The 26,194-nt window shown below is 53.5% G+C and overlaps 11 protein-coding genes across 11 annotated transcripts; 6 read left to right on the top strand and 5 right to left on the bottom strand.

Annotated features, from left to right (window-relative positions):
* Positions 1-179: 179 nt before the first annotated feature.
* A1O1_04757 (uncharacterized protein) lies at positions 180-3,716 on the top strand (the record flags this gene model as incomplete). Its single annotated transcript, XM_007725646.1, has 1 exon — positions 180-3,716. The coding sequence occupies one exon, from the start codon at positions 180-182 to the stop codon at positions 3,714-3,716; it is 3,537 nt and encodes a 1,178-aa protein (XP_007723836.1).
* Positions 3,717-5,520: 1,804 nt separating this feature from the next.
* Positions 5,521-6,708, top strand: A1O1_04758 (uncharacterized protein; the record flags this gene model as incomplete). Its single annotated transcript, XM_007725647.1, has 2 exons — positions 5,521-6,076; positions 6,395-6,708. The coding sequence occupies 2 exons, from the start codon at positions 5,521-5,523 to the stop codon at positions 6,706-6,708; spliced, it is 870 nt and encodes a 289-aa protein (XP_007723837.1).
* Positions 6,709-7,464: 756 nt separating this feature from the next.
* On the bottom strand, positions 7,465-8,923 carry A1O1_04759 (uncharacterized protein; the record flags this gene model as incomplete). The annotated part of the gene is made up of 2 exons (XM_007725648.1): positions 7,465-8,376; positions 8,525-8,923. The coding sequence occupies 2 exons, from the start codon at positions 8,921-8,923 to the stop codon at positions 7,465-7,467; spliced, it is 1,311 nt and encodes a 436-aa protein (XP_007723838.1).
* A 438-nt stretch (positions 8,924-9,361) lies between these two features.
* On the bottom strand, positions 9,362-11,082 carry A1O1_04760 (uncharacterized protein; the record flags this gene model as incomplete). Its single annotated transcript, XM_007725649.1, has 2 exons — positions 9,362-10,259; positions 10,313-11,082. The coding sequence occupies 2 exons, from the start codon at positions 11,080-11,082 to the stop codon at positions 9,362-9,364; spliced, it is 1,668 nt and encodes a 555-aa protein (XP_007723839.1).
* A 912-nt stretch (positions 11,083-11,994) lies between these two features.
* A1O1_04761 (uncharacterized protein) lies at positions 11,995-13,512 on the bottom strand (the record flags this gene model as incomplete). Its single annotated transcript, XM_007725650.1, has 1 exon — positions 11,995-13,512. The coding sequence occupies one exon, from the start codon at positions 13,510-13,512 to the stop codon at positions 11,995-11,997; it is 1,518 nt and encodes a 505-aa protein (XP_007723840.1).
* Positions 13,513-13,949: 437 nt separating this feature from the next.
* On the top strand, positions 13,950-15,532 carry A1O1_04762 (uncharacterized protein; the record flags this gene model as incomplete). Its single annotated transcript, XM_007725651.1, has 6 exons — positions 13,950-14,124; positions 14,154-14,282; positions 14,404-14,564; positions 14,825-14,904; positions 14,956-15,052; positions 15,116-15,532. 6 exons carry the CDS (start codon positions 13,950-13,952, stop codon positions 15,530-15,532), a joined length of 1,059 nt encoding a protein of 352 aa, XP_007723841.1.
* An 859-nt stretch (positions 15,533-16,391) lies between these two features.
* A1O1_04763 (uncharacterized protein) lies at positions 16,392-17,552 on the bottom strand (the record flags this gene model as incomplete). Its single annotated transcript, XM_007725652.1, has 1 exon — positions 16,392-17,552. One exon carries the CDS (start codon positions 17,550-17,552, stop codon positions 16,392-16,394), a length of 1,161 nt encoding a protein of 386 aa, XP_007723842.1.
* Positions 17,553-19,144: 1,592 nt separating this feature from the next.
* Positions 19,145-20,138, bottom strand: A1O1_04764 (diphthine synthase; the record flags this gene model as incomplete). The annotated part of the gene is made up of 3 exons (XM_007725653.1): positions 19,145-19,739; positions 19,788-19,912; positions 20,004-20,138. The coding sequence occupies 3 exons, from the start codon at positions 20,136-20,138 to the stop codon at positions 19,145-19,147; spliced, it is 855 nt and encodes a 284-aa protein (XP_007723843.1).
* Positions 20,139-21,250: 1,112 nt separating this feature from the next.
* On the top strand, positions 21,251-22,430 carry A1O1_04765 (transcription initiation protein SPT3; the record flags this gene model as incomplete). Its single annotated transcript, XM_007725654.1, has 3 exons — positions 21,251-21,481; positions 21,538-21,738; positions 21,801-22,430. The coding sequence occupies 3 exons, from the start codon at positions 21,251-21,253 to the stop codon at positions 22,428-22,430; spliced, it is 1,062 nt and encodes a 353-aa protein (XP_007723844.1).
* A 682-nt stretch (positions 22,431-23,112) lies between these two features.
* On the top strand, positions 23,113-23,793 carry A1O1_04766 (uncharacterized protein; the record flags this gene model as incomplete). The annotated part of the gene is made up of 1 exon (XM_007725655.1): positions 23,113-23,793. One exon carries the CDS (start codon positions 23,113-23,115, stop codon positions 23,791-23,793), a length of 681 nt encoding a protein of 226 aa, XP_007723845.1.
* A 1,020-nt stretch (positions 23,794-24,813) lies between these two features.
* Positions 24,814-26,027, top strand: A1O1_04767 (V-type proton ATPase subunit D; the record flags this gene model as incomplete). The annotated part of the gene is made up of 3 exons (XM_007725656.1): positions 24,814-24,909; positions 24,963-25,883; positions 25,944-26,027. 3 exons carry the CDS (start codon positions 24,814-24,816, stop codon positions 26,025-26,027), a joined length of 1,101 nt encoding a protein of 366 aa, XP_007723846.1.
* Positions 26,028-26,194: the final 167 nt, after the last annotated feature.

Raw genomic sequence — 26,194 nt, forward strand, 5'->3', positions numbered from 1 at the left:
CGATCTGTAGGTATTTGTTTGTTTGCACCTGTTCGATCTCCAGAACCAGAAGCAACGGGGCGCACTCACTAAGCGTCTCAGCCGCCTGCACAGCAATGCGCCAACGATCGTTAGAGAAGTGTATCAGCTAGTTATGCGACAACCGCCCAATCCACCAATGCTGTCGGACTTGACGCGCCATGTCTCGAAACAAAGAAAACAACCCCCTCTTCACTGCCCAACAACATGGTCGCCTTTCGTCGTTGGGCAGACACCCGCCCAGTGAAGACTTCTTCACCGACAGCATCCTGGAGGATTCGCGTATCCCGACTCCGAGTCCGCAAAAGTCAAGTCCTGCCAAACCTCGACGCGCCATCGGTGCTGGAAGAGTCCTCCAGTCCACCAAGGACGTGGGGAATAAACCGAGACGTTCCTCACTGGCAGAATACACAGCATCGCGTGCAACCAAACGCCTGCAGCCAGCGCCCTCTCTGACGAGAAAGAAAAGTCCCAGTCCGCTCCGAACCGACGGCCCGTCGACTCCCCTGCAGTCCAGATATGGCACCAGCTTAACGAGCCCTACATCGGAATGCTCTAGTCCGCCCGGGGGAATGACAGACGTGTACCGCAGAATAGCAGACGAGGAGGATCTGGTTGCCACAGAAAGAGAAGTGGACACGGACGAGGACGAGCTCGAAGACGAGAGGCAGGATACACTGGAATTGGATGTAGATGTCGGCGACAAACCTACAGATGAAGCAGACGAGAACAAATCTCTTACCCAGAAACGCGCATCGCGTGAGTCCACACCGGTTCAGTCGCCCAGCGAAACCGGCCGAGAGAACATGGTGGATGATCGCGTGGAAAGCTACTCGGAACCACCGACTCTGGACTTCGTGCGGAATGAAATGACGGATAGGGTTCTTGCGGCCAAATTAACCCCTCATGTCATTGATCGGGCGAAGGATAGAGCACGGCTGGACAGACTACGACAAAGCCGGATACCGATCGATTTCGAGCACAGTCCAAAGCCCCCGCGAAGCACCCCGGACAGGAATGGGCGTCGCAATGACATTGCCAGTGTGGCCAGCAGAGGTCCTATCATGTTCAACAACGTGACGACAGTCCCCAAAGCCTATTCAGATACAAGTGCTGAGTCTACGCCTCACAAAAGAATCAAAGCCTTCAGTCGAGCAACTAGAGCTGGCGCCCACAAGAAGACCCCTGTTGACGATGACGATGGTAGTGATACACCCCCTGAGTTGAGGGAAAAGGAGCGAGTGATAGCCTTCAGCAAAGCAACACGCCGGAAGCACAAGCCTGACGCTGAACCAGAATCACCTGAAGTAGCGCCTGGACCACGACTGGTCGCCTTTTCTCGCGCCAATGGTCGGTCGCGTCCCTACGGAGCTCCCTATGAGCCGAATGGAAGTGAACAGGTCACCCAAGACCCATCGAACGGGAGCGTTTCGTCAACAGTTTCCGAACCTCTCCCTGAATCGACGACAAATGCTGGAAAGAGCTTGCAGGCGGCTCGCTCGTTCCTTGCAAAGTGGCGTCAAGAGACAGCAGAGAAGCGTTCTGCTCAAAAGCAGGAATCGGCAGATGACACTGGGTCTCAGGTCGATTGGGCAGCTGCAGCCGCAGATGTGCCTTTGCCGTCTGTTGAAGAGAGTTCGACTCCTCGAGATACACCTCCAAAGGGAGCTTGGCCTTCGTCCGTCCAAAAGCACAGCCCAGCCGACAGGATACGCAAGTGGGAGAACGATTTTACAGGTCTCTCGTTCCAGGTGTCCGAAAGCCCTCCTGTTCGCACTCGACTCAACCACAGTGACACTCTGAGGGAGAAGGAAATCGAGGAACTGGCTAAGCAGGCAGTCACCACCAACAGACTGGATGAAATCCTTGTCAAGGACCCCAACGTGAGAGTGCGGAAGAGCTCTTCCTCACTGAGTCCGGAAGACCGCAGGCGAAGCAACCCAGGAGCACTCGACACTGCTTTGGAGAATCCCATTACAGACGGGCGACAAGTCGGTGTTGGGAGCCATGTTCCAGACACACCTGTGGTGGTATACAAGCAATCCGGTGGCAGTAGGGAGGACTCAAGTTCTTCTTACAAGTCGACCGCTGAATCACAGAGCTCGCTTGACCATCTGCAGAGACTCGCACGTGCGGCAAGCACGACACCAAAATCAAGTCCACCCGTGCAGGATCTTTTGAGAGAGGTTGAAGTGGAGTCCGCGATCGAGGATGTTGCCGTGCCCCCTGTGGTGCGAACCACTGCTTCACCGGACCAATCTCCGCAACCTGCGCGGAAAGAAGTAAAGCATCCCACAACCTACGCAGTGGCCGAGACTCCTAGAGTCACAGGTGCCTGGACAGATACGATACTGCCCGACACGGTCAAGACCCAGAGACGACCCCAAAAATCATCAAAGTATCTGGAGACACCACACGTTAATGCCGGAGCTTGGATTGACACTCCACTTGTGAACGGCAACCGGGCGCACACGGCTCCTTTCCCAAACATCATTGAGGAAGTCACCGAGGAGATTACCAATGGTATTGTTGCAGGACTGGCCGAGTCTGTGGATGAAGATGGCCTGTTGGATGAACAACCGAAGAACAATCAAGAGGATTCAGAACCCCAGCGTCCTGCAAATGGGGCGGTTGTCATACCCCCCAGTGCGCTCAGCAATGTCCTCAACGAGGCCAAGCAAAAGAGACTCGTGTCACGCGACATCACCGACGTTCGAGACGATACTCTCAATCTGGGTGACGCCACGATCGCCTCGTTCGAGGAGCTTCTGACCGACGCTGCAGATATCACGGCGGACCTGACAAGTCTCATCAAAACGGGAGCGGAAGATGAAGTCATCAAGCAGAGGCAGCGTGAACGTGAAGCCATGGGAGACTCCGACACTTCCGAAGTCGCCTTCATCGGTCATCTGACTTCAAGGATGGAGCGACTGATGTCGAACCTCCATGAAGCAAGAAAGGGCATTTCCAGGCTGGAGCAAAGAGTGTCGCATAGCCCGCCACCGGACTCTCAAATGGAGTCCTTGCAAGCCCAAGCGGCGATTGCGTCTCAGGGGCAGGATTCAAACCAGCCATGTTCGGTGTGTGGTCGTGGTCGCGGTCGTGGAGGTGACGAGATGCACAAGCATGAGTTCGCGTACGACTCGACCAAGCTCGGGATTCCCGTGTCTTACTCGACCTTCACGGTCCCTGTTCCACACCTGTTCCACCCGCGGCGCAAGGATCGCGGCCAAATCCTGCCCCGGCCCACATGGCTCGGATGGGCCACCATCGCCGTTTGGATCTGGTATATCACGGAATGCACGCTCTGCGAGATCTACTGCCATCCTTTGTACGCGGCGCAATATGTCTGGCCCAGTCAGCCGGAGCCGGAATTTCCTTTTGTTCTGCCCACAATGCTGTGGCGGTGGAGTCGTCTAGATGTACTGCCTCTGGCTCTGGGACCAGGCCTGTTAGCACCTGTCTGGCGGCTTCTGGTGGCGCTGTACAGAGTCGTCGGGATGTTTTTGGGGCTGACGGATGGATTCGTGGATGACCCCGCCAGACAAGCTGCTGGAGCTCGTGCCGCTGCCGGAAAAGTGGCTGCCGAAGCGACCAAGTCTGTGTTGAACGCGGCCCAAGGGATGAACCAGGGTTCTGGCCTTCCGAGGTCTGGTGAAGGCCCGGATCTCAGCATGATGAATGACGAGTTTATATGATTATGATCGGTCAGGAGCATTAGCACCGGTCATTCGGCGCTACTGGGATACGGCGAAATATGGGATGGTTTTTCGGTTCTGCAGGGGAATGACAGGTTCATGAGAGGGAATTCTCCATGGAGGAATTGAAATGATGCATCGGACGACACAGAGTGTTTCAAAGATCTGCACTGCAGGTGGCATGTCCCTTTGATACAACGCGTATCCTGCCCCTCAACCCTCCGACATGTTCGTCTTACATGATCAGACTGGCTGAGGCCGAGTTTGTCGATTCAGCTACCTATTGATCGGTGACTGTTGTGGTCTTGGCCCCTACACTGTCTTGGGTTGACACTGTTCTCGGTGGCAGTATCGGCGCGGATGGGCACTAACATGCGGAATGATCCAGGGTGGATTCGGACAAAGCAGCCAGCATGGCGTGGCATAGATTAAACGGATTGATGGAGTTCAACGGTCAACGGTCAACGAATATGGCTTTGTCCGACAAATGGGCTGGTTGGGCCGGAGTCAGTTGGTATTGCCGTGTGGCCCTTGTCAATGTGCATCATCGGACCCGGCGTTGTGTTTGTATGCTGCGTGTACTGTATGTTGTATGCTGTACACTGTACACAATATATATTCTGTGCTCGGTGATGTTGGCTTTTTGGCTTTTTGGCTTCTGTGTATGAACCTCCCATGGCGGTATGGATTGAATCTCGATCAACCACGTACCTCATCCAGTGTTGTGGTAGCACAACATGTTAATACTCCCTCCCTACGACCGAGAAGTGGCACGACTCGGCCGAGGGCTTGCTCGACGGCTGTATACACTCGGATCGTCGATAAAACCAGGCAGAAGAATTTGCATGTCGGGGGGGAGGGGGCCCCTTCAGGAGGGTTTGGGAGCCTGTCGGCGGTGGACGAGCCAATCAGAAGATGAAATATCCGCGGAAAGTCCGTGGAAAAGCCTCAAGTGGGACAAGGCTGAGATGGGGCAGGGGGTGTCCACTTACTTCTCCACCTGCAATGGGTTGTGTCTGTATATATATAAACACAGGCAGCAATGGGAAGTCAGTTAGGGAACGACCCAACTCTTCCCTTCCAATATCTCTATCTTTTGGTCTGAAGAAAAGCACTCCTTACTTGAAAATATGGACTCGGTCATCGCTCAGATCCGCTCTTTGGTGGAAAAGGCTGATGTCGTCGAGCGGAACAAGATATGGCAAAGTATCAGAGAGGTCCAGCAGGACCTAGAGTCGCCTATAGACACGCTTTTGAGTCTGTTCAATGGAGTATGTTGGTCCCTCCCTCATGGTCCGAGAAGTCTACACCGTCCATCATGATTCACCCTTGAGGGTTGCTAGGGTCTATTCTAACAGCAACTCTACGCTTAGCACTTACAAGTCGCGACCATACGTGTGGGAGTCGACCTTGGTTTGTTCCAAGAGCTCGTCAAAGACCCTGGATCGGTCTTGACGGTTGCCGAACTGGCTCAGAGGACAAAGGCCTCTCCAGCCTTGCTGGGTAAGTGACAAGTTTGAGTCTTACGTCTACTGTGTACTGTGGACGCCAAAAGATCAAACCTACCTGAGGCTCACTCCAGCACTGTCGTCTGAGGCTGACGTTGATCTTGTATTTTACAAACACAGAGAGAATCTTGCGATACCTCGCCTCGACAGGGTTGATGAATAACGTCGGTCCGAACCAGTTCTCGGCCAACAAAGCAACACATACCTTCGCCAGTCCTCTTGCCGCTGCAGCGGTTGTTCATGCGTAAGTGAGGGCTTCTGCGAGTTTTGAATGTTTCTCCTTACGTACCGATTGAATGGAGGAAGTCGGAAAAGAAGAGAACTCATCACACTTCCCCTTTTCCACAACCCAAATCACAAACTTGACTGACACTTTCTTTCTTTCTTCTCTCAGATTCGACTGCTGTGGCCCGGCGTTCCAATCTTTCCCATCATTCCTGGCAGAGACAGGATACCAGGACGTCACCGACAGCGCAAAGACTCCGTTCCAGAAGGGCCACAACACCGACCTGCCTTCGTTCCAGTACCTTGCTCAGCGACCCGAGTTGTTCAATGCCTTGCAGACCGTCATGACGGCCATCCAGTCGGCAGACTGGATGACTGGACTCGACATTTTCGACCGGTCGGCGCGTGCAGCTGGGACGACAACACCGCAAACGCCTATAAAGCCCTTTTTCTTCGTCGATGTCGGAGGCGGCCACGGCCACCAGTGCAGGCGCGTCTTGGAGAAATATCCCGCCCTGCATGGCCGTCTGGTGCTGCAGGATCTGCCGGAAGCGGTGGAGAAGTTGGCACCCATGGATGGCGTGAAGGTGATGGCGCAGGATTTTTTCCAAAAGCAGGCTGTACAAGGTATGTTGTTGTTGTTATTGTTACTGTTCTTGTTAGGGCAGCGGGCACTGCACTACAGAACCTCTTTTCGATCCCTGACACCCCTGTTCTATATGGCTCAAGCCTTGTGTTCAAGTTCGTGGGTCTCAAGTCCGGACCTGATGTGATCCTTTTTGGTTTCCTTTGGACGGCTCCAGAATCAAGATCGACGAGAGAGTCGTTTTGTATCCCTTTCTCGAATCCCACACACATGGCAGTTCAAAGTTTTGGATTGTCTTCGTCATAACTATTTTGTTTCAATCATCTTACTAATTTATTCATTTCAATCTTCTCGAATAGACGCCCAATTCTACTACCTCCGCCGCATCATGCACGACTGGCCCGACGCCAGCTGCCTCAAGATCCTGGCCAACCTCTCCGCCGCCATGACCGGCGATTCACGCATTTTGATCGACGAAGTCGTCCTCCCGGACGTCAATGTGCCGTGGCAGGCTGCCATGACCGATGTGTCTATGGCCTGCCAGCTCGCTGGCAAGGAACGAACCAGAGCCCAGTGGGAGTCGCTCGTGCAGCAGTCTGGATTACGGCTAGTCCAAATCCACACGTACAACCGCCTGTTGTACACTTCGGTGATTGTTTTGGAGAAGCAGTGAGAGTGAGAGTCTGTGACTGAGCCAGCATGCCAAAGTGCTGGGAAAAGTGACCTTCTCTGATCTCAAAAGAAGCAGTTCGATATGAGAAGCGAGCCTGACTGACGGGGTTGGACCTGGTCCGAATCTAAGCTTGATGGCTGCGGACCTGCAGTGCAGACATCGAATGCTTCCACAGCAGTCTACTGGAAGAACCCACGGATATGGTCGGAGGATGTTATGGTGTGATATGATATGACGGGGAATGTTTCCTGTCGTGTCATGAGAGTGTATAATAGCATGAAGGCCGAATAGTATCTAGATCCTCTCTCCGTTTTTGATGAAATAGTAGTCTCCCAGCCTTTCCTCGAGGTTGGAGTTCCTTTCAGAGCAAATCGCGAGTTGATTCCGACCGTGTTACTCTGCTTAGGCGTACGGCTTCAAAGTTGATCTGGTAGTCTCACGTAAATGGGCACGCTCCCCTCCGCGTTCTGACTTGATGAGAGGTGCTATTGTTATTTGTATCAGCGTGGCGTGTGTTGTTGGAGAGCAACCTATAGGTCGTGAATCGTGTACGGTTTCCTTCTTGGAACTCGAAAGCTGACAGGAAGCAAGAGCTGCAATAATGCATCAATATGAAGCGTGGACATGGTGTTGTCTTGGTAAGAGAGTGAGTGATGGGATGTGCCATGAGTAATTTCTGGCCATTACAACCCAGCCTTTTATATCTCATCAGAAAAAGTATTGGATTTCCCTTTCCTCATCCATTCCCGTTCATGTTCATATCCTTCCCATGATCGAAGTTTCTAACTCATCTGACTGTGTTTCACCAATGCCCAGCTCCCTAGCCTTGCTCCTGATCCACTCTTTCGCCGTGTTGGGTGCCACCTCCACCTGCCCATCTCGGTCAAGGCTCAAGAGATCCCCTTGGGAACTTCTCATCGCGCCAAACAGCGGTGGAGCCAGATCTAGCGGCTTTATCAAGACATCATCTTCAGGCCTGAGAAGGTATGCCATCGCATATCGGGGAAATCGACCGTGAGCACCGGGGGCCGAGACGACTCTATGCTTGACTGGATGGCAAGAAATCCCCGAGTTTTGATTCTCAGTGAACCGGCCCAGCGCACTGCCTACAAGAACGATAGCATGCCCATGTACTGGCTTGACCCATTTGAACTCGCCGTCTTGCTCGATCTGCAGGCCCCCAAGCCAGTTGAACAGAAGGGTGACGGTGCCGAAGTCGCAATGTGAGGGCGTATGAATTTGTTGGGGACAGTGTTCTTCATCATCATCATCATCATCATCTTCTCCTTCTTCTTCTTCTCCTTCTTCTTCTTCTTCTTGTTGTCGTTGTTGTTCTTGTCGTTGTCCCACACCAGCCGGACCACGAATCAGCCGGAGATGGTCCCCCGACGTGCCGGTGAAGTTGTGCAGATTGCGCAAAGTCGCTGGAGGAAAGCCATATTCGGTACAAATCGTGTCCAACACGCGCAAGCAGATTTCGTGACACTCGCACATGAAGCGGGCGACTCGGTCTTGGTGATCATGGACGATTCGTGGCCAGGCCAAGACAGGAGGTTCGAGCCTCGTCGATGCTGCTGGTGCTGGTTCTGGCTGCGATGCACGGAAGGAGTCTTGGTCTTCCCATTGGGATCTTGCTTTGCGTGCGCGGGAAAGATCATCCTTGGAAAGCTGTGCAGACCCGACAGGGTGGTTGAAGTTAATAGTTAGGAGATGACCAACTCAGCTAGCTGATTGAAAAAGAAAGGGATTCAACGGGTATCATTCCTTCGCCGCCGGACAGGGACGACGAGGAGGAGGAGGAGGAGGAGTGGCATACATTGAAGAACTCGGCACAGTCAGGAGTATTGTCGGCATCAACAACAGTGACACCGGTCTTTTTGTAACCGAACAGCGCCAACGGATCTGACGGCGAGTACTTGTCCTTCTCGTCCTGGGATAGCTTGAAGATGGGCTGTAGGAGCTTTACCAACGACTCCGCGTCCTTCATCAGGCTGCCTTTGCGGGACTGTTGATCTCCTCCAACATCCAAGTAAAAACATCCGTCTGTGTGACAGGCTCGGAGGAGCTGTTTTCTCCTGTCCGAGCCTGAGTCAAGGGAAAGCGACTGCGCGAGATCAGACAGTTTGAACGATGGGAGAGAGGCGACGGAGATTCCTGCCACTGGGAAAGGCGGATAAATGTGTGGCGTGAATTCGCTCTCGGAAATCCCGGCCATGTGTATTGTAAATTACCTGTGTTTAGCAGGCCTCGGAACATAAAGTAGGCGGAAGATGACTTGACAAGCATGTGGAGATGAGGTACTTGCGGTACAAATGGTGTTTTGTTATCCGCGAGGAAGGAGGGTAGATATACATAGACTCGAGATATCAAGTGTGGTAAATCGCAGATATTGGAGGGGCAGGGACGGAGCTCCAGGGACAGAAGCAGCACGTCTGAGGTAACACAAAGATGCAGACCACGTTCTGAGGTGACACAACGATGCAGACGATCTTGAAAGAATGGACGTCAACGACACATGGCTGGTCAGCACAGCAAAGCAAAGCATGTCAAGTACAGATTGTGAAACCAGTCAACATTCTCCCGGCTCTGTCTGACTAGGCACCGTATCCTCGATCTGATGGACCGCGCACCAGCATACACCCTTGTCGTGTGATCAAGTGGTCCGGCCGGTATTGAAATTCTGCTTAATCGCCGCCAGGATACTCTTCTCATTACCTGCAGGCAACTCTTCCAATGCGGGAATCCTGCCCTCTCGTTCGGCACGGGCCATCTCATCCGGATCGTCGACATTGACACCGGCAACCTCTGCCTCGACTTGCCGAATCGGGCCCGTGAACCACTTCCTGGCCCACAGGAACCAACTTGCAAGGCACCAGACTCCGATGATCCCGACCGCCACCGGCGTGTAGTTGAGTGTCTGACTGTTGACCGGATTGAGTTCGGGAAGGCAGAAGATGATGGTGATGAAAGCAATCCACAGAATGGCGACCATCGCCACGGGTCGTGAAGCCCACTTCAAATTGAACGGGCCATGGATGAATCCTTCGGGGTTCACCATGCCGATCAAAATAGGCAGCCCGTATGACAGGTAAAGACCGATCGTTGCGATGGACGTTGCCGCCGAAAACGCCACAGACGATCCAACACTGGGAATGGCCAGAAGGAATGCCAGGAATGCCGCCAGCCAGATGGTTCGGATCGGACTCCGGAAACGTTCGTCCACCTTGTGGAAGAACTGAGGGATTCCCCCATCTCGGGCAAAGCTAAACATCATCCGCGAATTGGAGGTCAAACTAAACAGACCACAGTGCCAGACGCAGATGATGATGAGGACGAAAAGCACAATGGCGCCTGTTTTGCCGAAGATGTCGATTAGGATTTGGAGAACCGGCTGGCTATATTCGGAATCGACGGTGGTGTCGAAGTTCTGGATACTGAACAGCAGGCAAAGGATGAGGAACCAGCCGAACAGAGCCGAACAGCCGATTGACATCAACACACCCAGTGGCGCTGACCATGCCGCGTTTTGTGTCTCCTCGGAAAGATGGGCACTGAAACACGAGCAAGGTTAGTGTTTGCACCTCTCATGGCCGCGATGACTAACCTTGCATCAAATCCAGTAATGGTGTATTGCGACATCAAAATGCCAATGCAGGCCACATATGCGGGGGATGCACGGACAGACCACCCTGGATCACCCGTGCCATCGTAGAACGTTGCGAACACGAATTTGGCAGATTGATGACGAGGCGCCGCGGCCACAACGGCGACAGCGAAGGAAAAGACCCCGAGAGAGTGCAGGACAATGGAACTGTTGTTCAGATATCGCAGGATATGCACGCCAAACGAGTTGACCATGCCATGCGAGACCAACAGGGCCGCGTATATGCCTAGGGTCCGTCCTGCCGTGGGCTCGTAGCCGTTCACACTGGCCAGCGTCGAGATCAATCCTGCACAGCCAAAGGTGATACCAGTCGTGACCGCAACCTGTCCAAGAAGATTGAACCAACCCGTGACCCAGCTTGCAAAGGGAGCCCATTTCTTCGGCGCCAGAATTGCTGCCCAGAAATACGGCCCTCCAGCGGAGGGAATCGCGCTCACGATCTCCGCCATGCCGAGTCCAACAAACATTGTGAAGAAGCTGACGATGAGCCATCCACAGGACATCACTCCTGGGCCACCCGTGGTCAATCCATAACTGAAAAGTGTCGTGATACCGGTGATGACTGAAATAATGCTGAAGGAGACACCGAAGTTGTGGATCATGGACCAGTCACGCTTCAGTTCTTGTTTGTAGCCCAACTCGCGTAGGCGCCCCTCATCTTTGGACATACTCCGTGTAGCCGCGCCAGTATTGTTCTCTGTGTCAGCCATTGTCGCAACTGTCGTGAGTGTTGGCGGTCTCCCAAAATGGATTCAAGCGGTCTCCACAACCGATAATGCGGGGACGGGAACTCCCAGAAAGCTGGGCGATGCTTGAAGGGCGATAAGAATGATGCTTGACCTCATGACAAGATCCCAGGTCAGCCCGAGGGCGACTGAGCTTGTTTATAGCTCGCCACTCAGGCTATTGCTTGGCTATTGTCGTTGAAGATAGCTCGTGTCATCAATCGACGTTGCTGATAACGAACGGCAAAGATCGAGAGATAAACAGCGTTGCATCCCTGTCAAGCCACGGGTGGGCCTTACTGAGTTGGGAATGACTTCGCGAGAGACCCTGCCAGTAAAATGGAGACAGAGGTAACCCTGCGAATTGCGACCATCAGAACCCGAGGAGAGTCCACTGGTACGTCGCAGGGGTAGATAGCTCATGCCTTCACACGTGTGACGTTGTTGTTGCATGATGGTACATCGGGATTTTAACAAGATAAGCAACACCACTGGCGAATTGACAGCTGCGAGTTGACCAGGGTCTGAGCCAGGGACAAAACTTTGAACCGTTTCATGTGGTGGGCCTCGTCCCAACTCCTATAATGATGCGCAGGGCTGTATTTCCCTTTGCGGTTGGTCATAAACTCATAAGTCAACCTCCAGGCCCGTCCGCGCTGTCGTAGGCCAGTGTGTGTCGCGAAGCATATTTCTAGCCCATTGTTGAACTCTGGCTACTGATGAATGGGATTTATGATGCCGTCCAGGATGGGGACCGCTGGCTGCTCCTGAGCAAGTCAGCGGCAACTTCCGGCCTAGGGGTTGTTCGGACATGTCTCATCATCAACGCAAAAAGGTGTTATAAGTCGCATCGGTGCCTTGCGAGGCTGTAGGTATTGACGCATATAGTCTCACGGACTACCACCAGAAGCTGACACTGACGCCCACCGAGCAGCTGCGCACATAGTGCCACCATCCAACCGGTATATAAAGTGCTTGACCTGGTTCGAGGATGCACTCCACGTATGGGACCTGGCTGATTCCCGGGTAGACCTCATCCCAGTCTTCGTATGGAGACAGTTCCATGGCGGCCACGTCGACTTTTGATGTGTTCGACATATCAATGGTTCCCTTACATTGGTCTTCCAGTTGCGAACGCGTCACCTCGCCACTTGCCGTTCCGTGTTGGATGATGTGCGGAGCGGGCTCGTCTGAACGCTTGGGCAATAACGCCTTGCTGTGATGGGGAGAGTACATCCTGATGTACTTCTCGCCGGTCACCTGACATAAGATGTTGTGATAAGGATCATGGTGAAGAGGAGATATCGTCCACGCCGGACCGAACCATATGTTAGTGTGTACTTCTCCGTCGGCGTCGGTGTCAACAGCATCTTCATCTTCGCCATTCTCCCAGCTGGACGGGGTTGGTAAGGTGGTTGGATGACTGGCCTTGTGGTCAGACTTCTCCTTGCATTTGCTCAGATAAACTGGAGTGCCTGGTTCGGCCGGCGGGGCGTCGAGGAAGCAGTAATCTGGGATTGCGATATCGTTGCGCAAAGCCGGTATCTGCTTGAACAGGTCATGCTGTGCCAAGTAGCCAGTTTTCATATCTTCTTTGGCTGCTCTGTTGCCATCTGATGTTGACAGAATGTGTCGGCTTAAAAACTCTCCGAACGGCATAATCTCCTGACCCCAATCATCATCTGTATAACTACGGCCAAGTTCGATCGGAACAAGGCGGCGGCCGCCCATGGTCTTGTCAATCCAGTACGATGTACTTTCCCATCTATCAAGTGCCGGCCAATGATCCAGGATTCCTTTCAGCAGAACTGGGCGTTTCTCGCGACGCATAAAGTTGGCAAACTCTGTCATTGACGGCCGTTCCATCTGTGGAACAGGAAATCGAAGACGGGGAACCGAGATGTTGGCGTTGGGTAGCAGATTGCTTGATCTGGGTCCGCTGGTCGGGTAGTCTTCAACCTCCTTTTCCTTTGAGGGCTGTCCCGAGTCGACCGGATCCATTCCGGCTGCAGTATCGAGTGCCTGCAAGATCTCGTGTATCAAGTCTTCTCTGCCCAGACCACCTGCCATAATGAGGGCCATATCCAGAACGGATACGATCTCATCAAGGTGACGTCGGAGTGTCGCCGACAAAGAGGACGCCGGAGACGTGGAGTAAACATGCTGTATCAACTTAAGAGCCTTAGCGATACTGGCGTCAGTATAGAGCCGAAACCAGCAAGGCTTGACGTCCTTGAAGGGAAAGGTATGCAGTTTCCTCTTTGCGAGGATAAGTAGGTCATCCGCCTGAGCCACAAGCCTGTCGTAGTCACCGTCATAGCATTCGTGGATGGGATCTTCTGGCCGTATTTCCCGGAGTTGGTCTATAACAGACCTGAAGAACTTTAAGGGATCTTCGGACTCAGTATTGACCATCTGGTTGCATGTACGCGCATGATATTCCAGAACAGAGCGCTCGACAGTGGTGAGCATGCCAGGACATTCGCATGATACAGAAAAAGGGAAGACCAGATACCGATGTGTTTTAACCCTTATCGCATCCACTAATAATTAGTGCTACCACTAGCGCTACACTACGATGGTCTGGTAGTAAACATGATACTAACTCTGTACATATCATCATCCTACCACATTGCTTTCCTCTACTGCCTGCGGCTTGCAATCCATCATTGTCCCTTCATCCTCCACCACCAGACTGTGTCTCTTCGATGTTTTCTCGCTCCTAGGCCATCTCACCGCTGCTCTCCTGGTCTCATCCGCCATTTTGTCCTGACCGGCCACGCATCATCCCACTAGCAATCGCTGTGTTTTGACTTCTCCGGATCTCCATCTCATTTTGCCAGGAGGCTACCATGGCCGACGTCTCCTCTACGAGGCTCTACTTGGGTAACCTTCCTCGCAATAGTATGCACACACCTCAATCCAGTGTTCCTGTTTGGGTCATTCCGGTCAGCACCAATTGCACCTCTGGAGGATCGATACCACTTGAAACCTGGACGCGCTGCATAGACTTCCCGGGCTGCGCCAGTCACTGACACTTGCTTTTGTTCCCTCAGTCACGAAACAGGATATTCAGGACCACTTTGGCACCCATGGCACAGGCTCGATCAAAGAGATCAAATTGATGAATGGCTTCGGTTTCATCGAATATGAGGATCCCATGGATGCGCGCGATGTCGTCCCAGGTACGCCTGAGCCAAAGGTCTCCGTTTGACCGCAAGCAGCTAGCTAACACGTCTCGCAGCTTTTCGTACGCAATTTCCAATTCTAGCCCCTCCGCCCGGTCGAGATCTGACTTGTGAATAGATGGAACAGAGTTCAAGGGTGAACGTTTGACCGTCCAGTTCGCTCGTGGGCCTCGCCGCAAGGATGAGTTCAATGGCCCTTCGGACCGCAATATTCCACGGCCACGCCGCACCATCTACCGCATGCAAGTCACTGGATTACAACCGGATACTAGTTGGCAGGTCAGCAGGGTCCCCTTCCTCTACTCTCGCTCCCCGTTGTCGCAGACATCTCTTTGGAAACACGCCACCAACTTACTTCATCTCCCGGGTTGCATTGGCGAAATTTAGTGCATACTGTACTTGCGCTTCGGGAGGGACGAAGAGGTTTTGTTGCGCAAGCTCATTCCCATTGTGTATCGACATGGTTTCCCTGCACTACATACCTTTACACTTCGCATGTGTCGTATTGTACAACCCAGAATTACGCTCACTCCATCCAGGATCTCAAAGATTTCGCCCGCAACTCTGGTCAACTGGACGTTGTTTATTCCGAAACCGGTCGTGAACGGGACGGTAAAGGGTAATTCTGCAACGCCTCATTGATGGTCACAGCTACTCACAATCTGTCCAGCTTCGTCGAATTCGAGACTGCAGCCGACCTCAAGACTGCTGTGGAAAAGCTAGACGGGCAAACGTTCAAAGACGCCGTTGTTCACTGCATTGCCGATGTACGTTCCCATTCAATGTTCTTATGCCGTGCACTTCCATCCGCTCACGATTTCCTCTCTCAGATCCAGGATGAACGACCTGATCAACGAAGCTACCGCCAGCGGTCACCCCCTCGTGGCCGACATGGTCCAGGTGACGATTATCATGACCGCCGTGGCCCTCCCCCGCGTGGCTGGAGCCCTCGAGGATACCGAGAGCGTTCGCCTGGACGTCGCCCTCCCACCGACGACTACTATGATCGAAGTTACGACCGAGGCTACGCAAGACGCACTCCACCAAGAGACTACCCACCACCTCCCCCGAGAAGATATGATGCGGATCCATATGACTCACGCGGCCTGCCACCACCGCCACCTGTGCGAGGCTATCCAGATCCGTATGCGAGGAACGGAGACCCGTATGTCCGGCCCAGGAGTCCACCTCGAGGTTATGGCTACGGTGGTGGTTACGGTGGTGGCTACGATGATCGTCGGTATTAGGCCGAGCTCACCGTGACTCTTCTCGGACGAGCCGGCTGCTCATCCCTGAATCCCATCGACGCACGTCTGGGTTCCCAAAAAGTTTGCTTCCCAAGGATGACTGTACAGGCTTTCTCCCGTCTCTGTGGATCCTGCGACCCCATTTCGCCCACATTTGGAATGCCACTGTCACTACTCTCATTCCGGACTTCTCAAAGACCGTGCTGTCCAGGGCTTGTACCATGGAATGGATTGCAGTATTGGATTGGTTCTCCTCTACCTAGGCGTTCTCTGTACTAGTGACGAATACTCGTCTTGCCGGGCCGAGGATCTGTTGTCGGACTCCACCATCCAGACGTCTGATGCTATATCGCAATAACACTGGGCATTGAAACTCGATATGGACTCCCCTGCGAAGCCGGCGTAAGACCAAGGATCCTTGTTCAACATGTTGCTCTAGCCACGTGGCGGGAATAACTCTCCTTCTAAGAATGAATTAGGCACCTGGTGAAAGTGTCGCAAACTGGGGAACCGCCTTCGGCCCCCTAACCCCAGGCTCTTTTTGGTGAGTCTTTGACATCACTAACAACGTTTTGCTATGCCCATCGATATGCCCTCGTGCAGATACAATGGCACGACGATAAGATGAAGAGGTCTCGCCATAGCGACTGTGAAGACCTACTGCGACGTAAGCTCAGCGGTGATGTCTCCCAACCGATGCCAGTCCAAACCACGGCGACCAGTTGCGTGATTCCTGTTAGCCTGCCACACTGCAGGGCAGCTATGTGGAACATCGATGCTGTCTCGTCTAGTAGAGCCTACAGCCTGCCGAAGTCGGTCCACTTACTAGAGACTCTACCATGCATCATACGTGTAAGCATCACAATCGCTTGCCAAAGAACTTTTTCCGCAACCCTTGAGACTTAGCCGTTTCCTTGAGTTTAGCTGGCTCCGGTATGCTTTCCTTCTGTTTTCCCTTTTGGGCACGTGCCGTCGGCATGCTTGTCGTTGGAGGGCCCGGCCGAACTGGAAGGGCGGTGAGGCCTCGCTGCTGCTGCTGCTGCTGCTGCTGGGTGGCTATGTGAGGTATAGAAGACGGCACAGGTTGACGGTGACCAGGAGCCTTGTTGTCCCCCGGGGCAGTGCGAGGTCGAGCAACAGGTTGCTGCTGCTGCTGTTGGCGGGCTTGCAGCTGGATGTTCTCGTTGCGGTATCCGGCGTAGTTCATACCTTCATCGCCATCCACCTCCATTTCCGCGTCGTACTCGTCTCCTTCCGCATCTTCGTCGACGTCCTCGTTGTACGATCTGTCTGGATCCCCGTTGTAGACAACCCACCAGCCAATCTTTTCTCCTTCGGCGATTTTGTCGCGCAGGTCCGCGAACGCTTCCCATGCTTTTGCCGACGTCCCTGGTCCCTCGGCGACCACTTCGTCGACGTTGATGCTCAACGCAGTGATATCGTGCGCGATCGAGGAGTTGAAGGGTCCGGCCACCGACTTTCCCGCCGTAGTGGTGTCCGCACTAGCCGCAGGCACCGTCGGCGTTCGCGGCGACAGAAGTGGCTTCTTAGAGGGAGTCTTGGGCGGCGTCGATTGGGCCCCTCCTCCTGCTCGGGATGCGGGGACTCCCTGCGGTACACGAGTGGGTGTTATGGTGTCACTGCTGGCCGTGGTGGTTGTGCTGGCAGCCCCGGGATTCGCAGCAATCATGACCACCTTGTCCGCCACATATGCATACGGCTGGCTCACCGCGTTCGGCCCTTCCAGATCGTCCGGGTTGTACTGCTCGATGAACTCTAGTTTGCTGTTGCTTCGAGCAGGACCGCCTCCGCCCCCGCCTGTGCCAAAGGCAGGCCCGTCCAGCGCGTCCATGATCTCCGGCCATGCGCGGCGGAAACTGGCCAGGATCTCGGCCCGTGAGTTCTCGTTCTGGATGTACTCGACGCTGCAGTCGTCGAGGTTGTGCACGACTGCATGGACGCGGATGCCGCTGAACCCTTCGCGAGGCCAGCGGAAGCCGTGGACCAGGTAGACCGGCATCTCTCTATAGCTTGTGTTTCCTCTTCTCTTCCTGCTTCCTCTTTCCCCTCGTTGTGTATTGGCTGTATATTGTATTTCTCGCTTGGTCCTTCCCAGAGCGCTGATCCGGCGGGAATAGCCACAGATAACCTGTTCCCTGCTCCTGTCGAATCTCCAAAAGTAAAGCAAGACAAACAATGCCCTGGCTCGTACCCAAGTACTGGGGAAAGGCTGTTGCGCCGAGGATCGAGAGGATATAAGAACCCAGCGGCGCTGTAGTTGCTGAACAGAACTGAACAGCGCGGTGTCTTTGACTTGCCGCCGCTGCTGGTCATACGCCGGTCGATAGGTCAAAGCATTGAGCGTCCATAAACATGCATTGATGCGGATGCATGTCTCTGGAACACTGCAGAGCAAACTTGAAGGGGATGTCGAGATAAAGACTACATGCAGCCCAATGATACTTAGTAGTCCCAGATTCTCCCCGTCGACCGCTCCTTGTGGTCGCGAAGAGATCGGAGGCAACACGGCGGAGGGCAGGTGGTGGTACAAAGCGGTGTTTGCTCTGTGCGACAAGGGGGGCGCTTGCCCTTGCACTTGCAACCCCCCAGAAAGGCGGAAGTACGTACTAGTAGGTAGTAAGCAGGCGGTGGTGAAGACCGCGACCGATAAAAGAAAAGGCGGAGTTTGTGTGGAGAAGCCGCTGTCAGCACGTTGCATGTGCGTAATGAGTGTTCACAATACGCAGTAATTAGTGATAAAAACATCATATAATATTATATTCATGTAGCGCGGACAGAGAAGCGAGGATTCATATTCTCCGCCCTTTTCCTACACCGTCGGTAAGGTTCACTCTACTGCGGCATGATCGCCATCACACTTCCTAACTACTTTACTTCTGCGCATGGTTGATACCGTCGGCGCAGGCATCTCCAAGATCTGGATCGGACATGTAGCGGCCAGGAGTGTGCCATACACTGCGCTGTAGATCCGACAAGATCAGCAATAGCCGGCGACTATGCGCCTACCACTGCAGCGGTCTAAGTGGTCCACAGTGTTTTGGTTGAACTCCATCGGTGCTCAGCAAGAGCCCTAGACCTAGAAGACTTTTGGGCAGCGAGAGAGAAGGCACAATCGATTCCGCCAGACCTTGCGCCGTGGAGGGGAACAAAGTGCACACACATCAAGGTCGATGCCGCCACAATTTCGTGTCACAGTGTCCAGGTCCCAGTCCTGCTGAACAGCGTCGAAAACTGATCGTATAAGAGCTCTCTTTGCCGAAGCCTGGGAACTGTCGAAAATCTGCTTGGATCTCTGTGTGGATTTGGCTGAGCTTGCGTGTCGAGACGGTATAAGGGGATCAGGGAACTCAAGCCCACCAGAACCGAATGTTGAGGAGCTCAAAGGCTGGTCGAAGATCCGACATGTGGAGGTCGGTAGGAACCCCTGATATGGGAGAGAGCCCTCTATGGCAGTTTGGGCCATGGTAGAGACTTTTTGCAGAAGGGGGATTCAGGGCAGAGCGTATGCCTGTGCTTTGAGCGGCGTCTGAGTCAGATCATCTCTTCGAACGACCGATCCTCCATGACAAGCAGAAGTGGGAATACACCTGTTCAACTTTTCCCGTGGTACTTCTCCCAACTGTTGTCGAACGTCGTTGCATCCACTGCGAAGGACTTGATGTAGTCCCGTTCCAGCTCGTGAGCTCTTTTACCGAGCAGCACCAAGCTATGCAGAGGAGCGCCTAGGTCAATATCACAGAGCTCTCTTAGCGTCCCGCATGCAAACGCCTGGTCATCTGCACCGATTCTGGCACAGCCAATGACAAGACTGTCCTCGCTATACACGTTCTCCTGCTTCTCCTCCTCGATCTCGAGCATTTGCTGAGCGCATTGAGCGACTGTCATGTACCGCGGAGGCTCATAGATCTTTCTACCTCGCGCCATGTTTTCCAGCGACTGTTCTTTGACCTTGATGTCCAGGAGGACCAGGGTGTGAAGACCAATAGAAACGTTCTCGCGAATTCGGTCGTAAAAGCTGGCGGGCTTCCAGGTCTCGGTGAAGAACACCATCGACACCGTCTGGCCAAAGTTGTAAAGCTGAAGACCTGTCTCGCCTATGGCGTTGAGGATGGAGGCATTAGGAATCGACTTGGTAGGAATGGAAAGCTCCCGCGCGCGCAGGACGAGATCTGTGTGAGTGGTGGCCCTGCGTTGTCAGTACATCACCACATGAGAACAAAGGTGTCCTGCATACCCGAAAGGATCACCCACGACGAGAAATGCTATGTCTGATTTGTCGGCGCCTTCGAGGATCTCGTCGCTCGACGACTCGACCATTTCTCGGTCCGCTACGATGACTGGCCTGCCATAGAAAGACTCCTACCGTATCTGTTAGACATGGTCCTGGTCAGCGACATCTCCGCGTGTGATGTCTCTCAGTATGAGAGGCAATGACGCTGCACCAACCTACTAATCTCTCTTTTCCCACATGGAGAATACTGGTGTATGCTTCGAGGTAGACTCGTTCAGCGCGCTTCACGACCTCTAGACCCTTGACCGTGATGTCGGCCTCGTCGGCGAGGCCCAGACCAACGAGATACAGCATGTCGCCTGCACTTGACACCAGGATCGAGTAGACGGCGGCGGGTTGTGTGGAGGGTTTGGGTGACTCGAATACATACATGTAAAAAAGAAACAGAAATTCGCGGGCTGGGTGCGCGGGGAAACTTCGGCAATACTGGGACAACGTCAAATCCCAGGGTTCAGGACCGAAGGAGCGCCATTCGGTCTCTCATCCAGATTGTCCTGATTCATCGCTATCCATCTTCTTAAGTAGGCGGGCGAGGTCTGCATGTGTCCTCCTTTCGCAACTTCAAGGGGAAAGGACAGACCGGACTGTTAGGGTGGAACTTTGGTGGCTGCGTGCCTGCGCGGTCAGGATGGCGGGCGAACGGCCCGCAAAGTATCGGCAGGAAATACAACAGGTGAGATACTCTTTGTTGTCAGCTTCCTATGCGCAATTGCTCGCCGGTGGGAACCAATGTTACCAATGGCAAACTACGGATGTGCTCAAAAGCCTTCGCATGACACCGTACCGACAGAGTGGAAGAGGACGACTGCCCGAACAACGTTGCGCGAACATGGGGTCTCAAGCCAGGAGAAAGTCTCAGTCCAGTACGAGAGAGCTGTGTCTCGCGGAAACGGCCAGTTAGTGCATAAGCGAGTGCCAAATGAGGCATGCCTGGCGCAGTCCACTGAAATGAGCGCGATGAGACTGCTATCATGAGGACGAGGATGGCACCCTGAGAATGAGCATGGCATTGCATTGTCCTGTTGGCACCTCCATGCAGCGCTTGTGGTGAGACTCGGGTGGCCTCCAGCCTTTTGCCTGCGTCTATCTGCACCTTTTCCCAGTGCGGGCCGTCACTGGCGCGCGTGTAAGGCTGCGTTGCGTTCAAGCGCGCCACACGGGCTGGCACAAGAAAGCAGCATTTATCTTCACTGCACTTCGCATGGCAACTATGGGCAATTGTTTACAAATACCAGCACTGCCTTGCCCATCAAGTTATTGTCGCCAGAACAGGATCGACGTTCCACTTGGACATGTTCAGCCTCAAATTACACTGCGATCTACTCTATCGAAGCCTGGGAAGACCACCGCTCTGACATTGGCGGCTCCTCAGAGGAGCGTTTGCATAAATCCTCATCCCAGGAGACATGCAGAGTCCAGCAGGCTCTAACGGCGAATGTTCGCCTACCAAGTCCGACCAGCCCACCGGCGTGATGCTTGCCGCCGCTGACGATGATTGCGAAACCACAGAAGAGTTCAAGCTGAGACTAACCTATGTCATTGCGCAGATGATGTTTGTGAGTGGTGAAACAGCCGAACCAAGCGCCGAAACCACCTGGATGATCGAAGAGATTGTTCGCGAACAAGTGCTTGAGATGGTACGCAACCAGTAACCCTAGACTAGATATCCACCCCAAGCTTACGATATTGCTAGCTTACACAAGCCACCGCGCTTGCGAACCGTCGAGGATCAAGGTCCATCTCCATTGTCGATCTTATCTTCCAGATCCGGCATGACCGAGCGAAAGTGTCCAGACTGAAAACATTTCTGTCATGGAAGGACGTGCGCAAAAACGTCAAAGACTCAGACGACAAGGGGGGCGGTGACGGCGGCGATGTTGGAGACTTCGAAGAGGTAAGACATTCACAATCACCAGTTGTTGCTCCTCGTCACCCATGTCCTAACACCGAGAACAGGCGTCTGGAGGAGTCAACCCATCAGCACCACAGAAATCTAGCGGGAACAAGAAAGCCAAATTGGTCTTGCCGTGGGAAGCACAGTTCTTCTATGCCGAACAAGTACCCGAACGAGACGACGAGGAAGACGAAGAGGAAGAGGAGCAGAATGAAGCCACTTTGGCCCGTTTGGCCTCAGCCGATGAGCGCACCAAGAACATGACTAAGGATGAATACGTGTACTGGTCCGATTGTCGACAAGCAAGTTTCACATTCCGCAAAGGCAAACGATTTCGAGAGTGGGCTGGATTTGGGACCATCATTGAGAGCAAGCCCAATGACGACGTCGTCGATATCCTCGGATTCCTGACGTTTGAGATTGTGCAGACGTTGACTGAGGAAGCATTGAAGGTCAAGGCCGCCGAGGATCTGGCGAATAAGAAGGCCAACGGGGGTCGAGGCGATCAAGACACAATAAAGAAGAGAAAGCGAGAAGGGTGCAGTCTCTTCGAGATGCCCGAGGAGGGTAGGACACCCGTGGAGCCGAAGCATGTCAGGGAGGCATTCAGAAGATTGCAGGCTGTGCCCAACCGCTACAAGTTCATGAGACAGGGCTTTGCAGGCATGAGGACGCCACTGAGGATGATATGATCTGTGATAGAAGGAGAGTGCCGGGCGTGGCATTCAAGTTGATCAGCTGGATGGAGTTTGGAGCGGCAGGCGGTGCGCAAGAGACCGACCATTTGATTACCTACGACTTCATTAGGTAGATCTCTACATGTATTGCTCGTCGGGACCCGAAATGATGAAATCAATGCAACCATCTCTAATGCCTGGAGCAGATACATTAGGTTAGCTGAGGTACTACATATGCAGTGCTGTGTATAAACATTGAGTCAGGGGGGAAGTTGAGCAAGGTTGCATGACTCGAGGAGGAGATAAGGGCAGGTAATAGTATAGTAATAGACGTAGGGAGCCTCCTTAGCCTTACTGCTACCAATTACTGCCTAACGTCCCTCCACGCCACCAAAACCCACAGCCTGACGTTAGCAATTCACGCCGTAGTCGGAGTCCTATCCTATCCCACTTGTCTGTGATAGGTATTGACTGGGTCCATCGCCCAAACGACTTGCACTTATAATATAGAACACACTCTCTTTTCCGCTGCGCATGCCCGTCAACCTCCGCGCATTCTCTCCGACGCAGTTCATCCGCATTTTCGTCATTGTCAATCTGACCACCTTCGTCACGGTCAAGGCCTATTTGAAACACACCCAGAACAGTGCACCCTCCAATCCTCGTCGCCGCATAGTCCACAATCGTCAAGGGCAAGATGGGCGGCAAAAAGGCGGCCGGAGAGAACACGAAGAAAGTAGCGGGCAACGCCCGAAAAGCCGAAGCGGCCGCACAGAAACAGGCAGAGGCCGAGGCTCGACTAGCGGCGGCGGACGAGGAGAAATGGTCCAAGGGAGCCAAAGAGGCGAAGAAGAAACAAGAGGCCGCAGACAAGGCGGCGGAGAAGGCAGCCAAGAAAGCGGAACGTGAGGCTCTGCTGGCCGAAGAGGAGAAGAACCAGCGCAGCACGCCCAAGGGCGCCAACAAGAAGACGGCCGAAAAGAAGACCCGCACGGGTACCCTGGATCTCGGCCAGCTCGACGGCGAACCCAGCGCCAAAGACAAAGCCATCAGTGCCTCAGGCATTGACAACGCTCTTGACGCCCTGAGCCTCACGACCGGCCCGGCCAACGATCTTAAACTTGATCGTCATCCCGAGAGGCGGTATAAGGCCGCCTACAAGGCCTACGAGGAGCGCCGGCTGCCGCAGATCGAGGTCGAGCATCCGGGCCTGAGGAAACAGCAGCGCATCGAAATCGTGCGCAAGGAGTTCGAGAAGAGCGAGGAGAATCCCTTTAACCAGGCCGGGAATATCCGGTTCGATGCCACGAAAGACGAGCTGGCCGAAACGAGGAAAAAGGTTAAAGAGGGCGTGGAGAAGAGGCTGGTTGAGAAATAATCATGGAAATACTTTTGGGGTGCAGTTTTGGCCGTCGACCCGAGATCCTGACGCCGGCTTCGCTTTGATTTTATTCAGAGAACAGGAGCCTGTATTCGAAATGGAGGCAGACAGTTGTCTCTGCCGGCAAAACGAATTCGGTCTTAAGACATTCTGGTGTCCCAGAGACAATGGATGGAGTTGAGCCTTGCAGCTGCAGTTGGCTGTGACACTGCTCAGCTCTGGTCACCATGCTCCTCTGTTGAGGATAACAAAGACGAGAAATATGATACGACATGGTTAACGACATGCTACTCTACGTAGGCAGGTAGCTTACAGGGTATATAATATGGTTACATGCTTGTACGTTGGGAAAAGTGATCCATACCTCTGCCAACAAGATACCGAGTACCGCATACATGCCACGCTATCGTCTCCCTTCGGGACCTAGATGGTTGTACAGTCTCATATGCCTCATGCCTCATGCAGATATAGCCCTGTCATACTGCTCCATACATTGGATGTCGTTGTCATCACTGTATACCTGCTCAAGTTATGCCAATCCTAGGGTTCCCCACCCCAACCACAGCAGGATGCAAGAACTATATGGTTTGGGAATTACCAGAGAGATTGAAAATACCCTTGCGCAATATATTCCCCAAGAGATCTTGTAGAACTCAAAGGACTGGGATTTCCTTGAGCCGGATGTATGAAAGTACCTCTCTAAAGCGGCATGAAGACTGCCCCATACTGTGCTCGTAGATGCCTCGAAGCGGCAAGTGCGGCGAGCGCAGCTCCAACATCGAAAGACAGCGGGAGTGGGAGATGGATGTGTTCGCCTGCCTAGTACTACTGTCCACCAACGTATCCTTTCTTGACAACAGAGCTGGCAACTGCACAGGATACCTCTTCACCGCCCTAACCTTCTTGCACCACCTGGATTCTGCTACCTTCGCAGCCAGCATTCGGAACTGTGGTGGGTGACGAAATGGAGGGTATGTATAGCCCACGTCCAACGACATTCCACACCAACTGACGACAATGCCAGGTCTCCTATTCAACGTCAATGGGGGCTATCTGGAAGGCGTGGTGCGCGGGTATCGAAACTCGCTACTGACAAGCACCAACTACGGCAATGTATATCCTCCATTCTCATCTCATGCCCACGTCGTCAACTAACCTCGACATAGCTCACACAATGCGAATCGATCGACGATGTGAAAGTGCAGCTGGGTCCTGCGTATGGCGAGGCGCTGTCGACTCTGCCTCCCAATCCATCCACGTCGGCTCTTGCATTGCGCACGACCGAAAAGCTCGTCGCCGATTTCCGGTATCTGCAAGGACAGGCAACAGGCTCGTTGGCCAAGTTCATGGAGTACCTGACGTACTCATACATGATCGACAATGTCGCACTGCTGATCACCGGTACGCTGCACGAGCGAGATACCAAGGAACTGCTAGAAAGATGTCATCCGCTGGGATGGTTCGAGACGATGCCGGTGCTCTGCGTGGCGACGAACATTGAAGAGCTATACAATTCGGTGCTCATCGAGACGCCACTGGCCCCGTACTTCAAGGGCAGCCTGAGCCATCAGGATCTGGACGAACTGAACATCGAGATCGTGCGGAATACCCTCTACAAGAACTACCTGGAAGACTTCTACAACTTTGTCAACAACGACCCCGAGATGGGCCTGACTCCGACGGGAGAAATCATGTCCGAGATTCTGGAGTTCGAAGCAGACCGACGCGCCATCAACATCACCATCAACTCCTTCGGCACCGAGCTCACCAAGGAGCAACGTAGAAAGCTGTATCCCGAGTTCGGAAAGTTATATCCAGAGGGCAGTTTGATGCTGTCGAGAGCAGACGATATGGAAGGGGTGGGACTCGCCGTCAGCGGTGTCGGTGACTATAAACGATTCTTTGACGAGGTCGGCTTCAATCAGAGCAGCGGCGTCGGTGGAGGCAACATGGTCGGAGGGATGGGAATGGAGTCCAAGTCTTTGGAGGACCTGTTCTACCAGAAAGAAATGGAACTCTCCAAAATGGTCTTCACGCGGCAATTCACCCACGCCGTCATCTACGCCTGGGTGAAACTGAGAGAACAGGTGAGTGGCCCTATTTCTCTCCTCTTTAAAAACAAACACGGTCTGACTTTTGTGTTGCAGGAAATCCGAAACATCACCTGGATTGCCGAATGCATTGCCCAAAACCAGAAGGAGAGAATCGGTAACTACATCAGTGTATTTTAATGACAAGGGATGCGTACAGAATCATCTCGGGAACAGCACGGCGTTTTGGCAAGAAACGGGTCTTAGGCATGGGAGTCTACCAGTTCCAGCTTTATAGCGGCGTTCGCAATGAACAGCATATCCAACCTGACATTCGGTGCACAGCTATGCGGAGTTGTTCTGCTACT

The sequence above is a fragment of the Capronia coronata genome, assembly GCF_000585585.1.
Source record: "Capronia coronata CBS 617.96 chromosome Unknown acBCG-supercont1.4, whole genome shotgun sequence".
Taxonomy (NCBI): domain Eukaryota; kingdom Fungi; phylum Ascomycota; class Eurotiomycetes; order Chaetothyriales; family Herpotrichiellaceae; genus Capronia; species Capronia coronata.